The following is a 5,240-nucleotide window of genomic DNA, read 5'->3' as shown; positions in this document are numbered from 1 at the left end:
GGCGGCGGGTGCGCGCGCTCGGGCGGGGCGCGCGGGGAGGGCGGGGGCCTCGCCCGCGAGGCTCGCCCGCCCCGCAGCCCCTGCCCCGGGCCCGGGGGCGCAGGGGCTGGGGGCACGGGGCCGGGGGCGACCTGGGCCTGGGCGGAGAGGGGCGGGCCTGGGGGCGGGGCGAGGGAGGGAAAAGAAGGAGGGAGAGGAAGGGGGCGGCGGCGAGCAGAGAGGGCCCCGGGTCCCCCGGACCCCGGCGGGAGTGGGTGGGGGGAAGGGGGACAGTCCCCGCCCGCGGCCGAGGAGACGAGGCCGGAGGCAGGAAAGGAAGAGGGAGCTTGGGGTGAGGGCGGGCCCGCTCAGAATCTAGGGGAGGTCGGGAGGCTCGGGGGTCCTGAGATCCAGCCTTCCATGTGGGAAGCAAGCACGAAACAGCTGAGTGGAGCGAGCTCCCCGCCCGGAGTTTGCGGTCCAGGCGTCTTCTCTGGGCAGAGACTGCTTGGCAGGTGGAGACGCGAGAAACGTGTCAGGAGTGTCTGAGCCAGGGAAGGGGCTCACGCGGCCGATCCCTGGATCCCTAGCTTGAAGGGGAGGGGAGGAGGCTACACCGGAGTGTGCGTGACTCCTGAATCACACCCCGTCCCCTAGTGCCAAAGATGTGCTAAGTGCTTCACTGAGTCACTCCTCTGATCCTTAAGGACCAACAAGCCAGGAGACTTCCAAACCCAGTTGGCAAGCAAGTGCTTTCCTGGGGAGAGAGAGAGACTCCATGGAGTTCCTCAACCCTCAGGCTGCAAGCCCCAAAGACTGGTCCCTGCCTTCCACCAGGTCCTTCTCATCCACCCTGAAGCTCGCCTTCCTGACTGCCCAAGGCTCACCTCCTGAGAGAACAAGTGGGTCTTACCTCGCAAAGTCAAGTTCTTTCCCATCAAGGCTGGACTGTCCTGGTGACCTTGAGCCAGGAACTCCTCCCTGGGCCTGAGCGTCCTCCTCTGTCAATGAGGGTTTAGGCTCACAGATCCCAGTGGGCTCAAGTTTCATTGTCAGCCAACTCTGACTCAGTCTTTCCAGTCTTTCTCTCTGGTGTCCTCTTGCCCAGCAGCCCTGAGCCCATGGTGAGACCATAGTAGGAGTGGGTGTCCCAGATAAGACTCAGCACTATCCAAAAACCATAGCAGATCAAACCCCCAGCTTGTGAATTGGGGACTCAGGGTGAAGGCTTTGCATCTCATCCACTGTGTTCTACAACCTGATCCTAACTTTAAAGGGAAGAAAGTGAAAGAATAATGAGAAGGAGCAGGAAAGAGATTGTTTCACTTGCTCAACAACAGTCTACGAACATCAAGGCAAAGTGCAGGAATCCAAAGGTGAGTGAGGCTTAACCTCCCCTTCAGCAAGCCTGGAGTCTCGAGGGGCCAGATGTGCATGCTGGTCACTAACTAACAGTGAGGTCAATGTTGCTTTGGAGTCGTGCACGAAGTGCTCTGGGTTCATGAGCGTGCAGTGGGGGTGGCCACTGAGAAGGTGCTTTCTGGATCCATGTAACAAGACAACCCATTTCCCTGAACTGGCAGTGTAAAATGCCAACTAGGGAGATCTAAACTCCAGACGAGGCTCAGCTTTCAGACTATCCAAGCCTGGCTGGGCATGTGGCCAAGCATAGAGGCCGCCCCCCTTGGGCTCAGCCCATCTAACCAGGGGTGAGATAGAACGGAGGCAAGCTCCTATGGTCACACAAGTCTTGGCCATCTATTTATCACCTAGGACTATTTTGGTTACAAGTAATACAACATTTATTATGTCTTTAAAAATAGAGTTTACTGCATCACATAACCAAATGTTCCAGAGAAAAGACATCAGGTGAGGTTTGATCCAGCAACTCAGAACTATGTCCTGGGACTGCTTTTCTTTCCGTCTCTCCTCTCTGCCTTTCATGAGTCCAGCTTCATCCTGAGTTTCTCTCTTCATGTCACAGCCTGGCATCAGTTGCTCAGACTAATTGTATCTTTTGTTCATTTCTAGCCCAAGAGAAGGAAGGTCAGGATTTCCCAGCATTCTCCTCAAAGGTCCAGATATTCTTTCTGATTGAGCCAGCTTCGGGTCCCAGGTCACCCCTAAACCAAGCACTGTGGCCAGAAAGATAGAATGTGCTCATCAGCTTGGCCAAGGTCCCATACACCTCCTCTGGCACTGGGGCAAAGCCAGCTTCCCTCCAACCACCCTATAGAATCTATAGGGATCAAGGTCTTATGGGAAGGTGGGAATAGGTGCAAGGAAGGTTGCTTCTACTCTATGAAGTCACTGTGATGCTTACCTGACTTGGACGGGCCAAGTCCTTTCCCAAGACTTCAGTTTCTTTAAAGCCAAGTGAAGAGTTCAATGAGATGGTCCCCAAGATCATCATGCCATGTCCCTAGAACTCTTGCTTAGTATCTAAAGAGAGCTTCCCAACCCAGCCAGGACTGCCCTGGAGACACTTGACATCCCTGCCCTCTAGCCCATCTTTGCTTCAGTGGTTCTGCTGCGTTTCTCCTCTAGGCAGCAGTGATGTTATCTGCTTCCTCCACGTGGCACAGTTTAACCAAAGGACTGTTTAACCACAGTCCTTTGGGGCCCACACTCTTGTTCAGCTCCCTCGAGAGCCACAGGCTGGAGTGAGGTTAAGGATCCAGCCCCCTGGGTCCCTGGAGAAAGAGAGAGTTCTTTGTTTATCTCAACTCATAAAATGCCGCCCCAAAAAGAGGTTTAAAAGCTCCAGCAGGTTATGGATGCCATAAACAGCTTATGTGCGGTTTTTAGGATGAAAAATCACCTGAGATAGAGGGAATGGGAAAGCGGGATCCTAGGGACTATCTTCCTGTCCTGAGACAGATCAAAACAGCAGAACCTCAAGCATCTTTGTGGGGCCCAGGTAATGCCTAAGCGTCTGGCAGCAGCAGACTTTCACAACAGCAGCAAGTTTCTTGAGAATTTTAAAAGCTCATTCAGTCATTCAACACAGATGTATTGGACCCTGTTCTGTGCTAGGCATCATGCTGGGCAAGTGTGATATAGAAATGTGGAAGATTCCCTAAGGAATTTTTCTTTTTAAGTGTGCTTCCTACGCTTGCATTAACTGAGAGCCAGAGCTCTGAAGAAGTTCTAGCTGATTTGTGGGATACCTTTCCCTACCCCATCCCTGAATCTTGTTTTATCACCACTTTTCAGTGAGGGGAGAGTAAATCGGTGAATCAGTAGTTCTGAGATCCTGGTTTTCCCAGCACGAGGCTAGGGGATGAGATGGAAACCGGGGGCGGGGGCAGAGTTGGGGGAGTCTTTACCCTCAAGGGGCTGTCAAACAGATTGCCAGCTGTGCCGCTTTTCAACTGAGACTTTCGGCATCAGTTGTTTTGCTCCTTTATGCCTCAGTTTTTCATCTGTAAAATGAGTGCATCTGTATTCACTCAGCCCTGTCCAGCTCTTTGCAATCACATGGACTGTAGTCTACCAGCTTCCTCTGTCCATTGAATTTTCCAGGCAAGAATGCTGGAGTGGGTTGCCATATCCTACTCCAGGGGGGTCTTCCCAACCCAGGGATCAAATGTGAGTCTCCTGCATTGGCAAATGGATTCTTTGCCACTACACTACCTGGGAAGCTCTGTGAAATGGATGGGGTGGGATGATAATAGGGCTTTGCTCATAGATTTCTTATAAGGATTAAATGAGATAACGCATATAAAGATTTTTTTCTATAGAGATTGGCACACAGTAAGTGCTCATTAAAGGTAAGATATTATTCCTTTCATTTGTAACAGTAGGGCAGTGTCTAAAGATATCAGAGGGAAAAAAGAGTAGTCAGGGAAAGCAGCCTGGAAGAAGTGGCACTCAACCTAGTCCTTGATTTGCATGGAGGATTGCCAAGCACCCCAAGGTTAGGGAACTGGTCTCATTCATCTCTGCTGTCTCTGGCACTTTCCATAATGCAGGGTAGAGTCAACTTTGGTTGAACAATGAACACCAATAACAGTCATGCTGCTGGAATGAGCCTGGGATGTTCCTCCAGCAGCAAGACAGCTGCTGAGTGGAGCCTGATACCTGAAGTTCACAGACCCCATCACAGCAACTTTTTAGCTGTATGAGTTTAAACAAGTTGTTTAGTGTTACCAAGCCTCAGCATTTCCATTTGTAAAAGGTGAAGAAGACTAATACCCATGTCTTAAGGCTACTGGGTGGCGCAGTGGTAAAGAATCTGGCTGGATTGCAGGAGACACAAGAGACTCAGGTTTCATCCCTGGGTCAGGAAGATCCCCTGGAGAAGGAAATGGAAACCCACCCCAGTATTGTTGCCTGGGAAATCCTATGGACAGAGGAGCCTGGCACACTATGGTCCAAGTGTTGCAAAGAGTCAGACATGACCAAGCACACACACACACAAAGGCTACTAGAGGGCAGAGGCAGGGGAGTGGCATAATACACTCCCTATAAGATATTGGTACTGACCACTGGCAGAATTGAAGGAATGTTAACAGGCTGGTCTATAAAGGAGATGCCCTCCCTTTCTCTGGTAGTTCTGACGGAAGGTACCTGAGACTAGGGATTGACATGCCTTCTTCTAAATTTAAATAAACTTCAGCTGAATAATAAAGTCAAATACATAATTTTTATTCTTTGAAATCTTAATCATGTCCCTGTTTCTTTTTGGTTTATTGCAGAGTTTATTTTGTTTACCCAAACTCTACAAATTGACTCCGACTTTGCTCTTAAAAAATTTAAAACTTCCCCTTAGGTTTCACTTCTGCTTCAGACAGAAATCATAAACAAGGGTCACCTGTTCTTGAATGTCAGTTAGAGAGTTATGCATGAAACATCCATCCATCGTCCCGCCCCCAAGAATTCCTGACTCTCCAACAAGCACGTGCAAGCACCAGGGTTCCTGGGCACGTGGAGGTCAGAAGAGCCAGGATGCTGAAATCCCCTGCCCCAGGGCTCCCCAAAACACATGAGGACATGGACACCCATCACCCTCAACCCCACCCAAGAGAAGGAAACGGCCTTTGATCAGACCACAGGCTGACGCAGGTGACATGCCCCGCTAGACGCCCAGCTGTGCTTCTGAAACCTGCGGCTTTTCCGGAGAACCGTCTGCCCACTGTATCAGCAGAGGGAGCTCTAGGCAGCATATAACTTTCCTCTGACCGTGTAATACTTGCCTGCAGGTGAGATTTGCAGGAGACAACTAGAATAAGTGGGGGTCCTAACAGGAGACAACTAGA

At 51.0% G+C, this 5,240-nt stretch overlaps 1 protein-coding gene across 1 annotated transcript in view; it reads right to left on the bottom strand.

Annotated features, from left to right (window-relative positions):
- Window positions 1–917, bottom strand: part of XYLT1 (xylosyltransferase 1) — a 349,644-nt gene extending 348,727 nt beyond the window's left edge. Inside the window, exon 1 of the mRNA XM_040266531.1 lies at window positions 867–917. Within this exon, the coding sequence (XP_040122465.1) occupies window positions 867–917 (51 nt within the window). The remainder of the gene's footprint in view (window positions 1–866) is intronic.
- Window positions 918–5,240: the final 4,323 nt, after the last annotated feature.

Source organism: Oryx dammah, unplaced genomic scaffold, assembly GCF_014754425.2.
Source record: "Oryx dammah isolate SB20612 unplaced genomic scaffold, SCBI_Odam_1.1 HiC_scaffold_2, whole genome shotgun sequence".
Classification (NCBI taxonomy): Eukaryota; Metazoa; Chordata; class Mammalia; order Artiodactyla; family Bovidae; genus Oryx; species Oryx dammah.
This window is presented reverse-complemented; position numbering and strand designations above follow the sequence as displayed.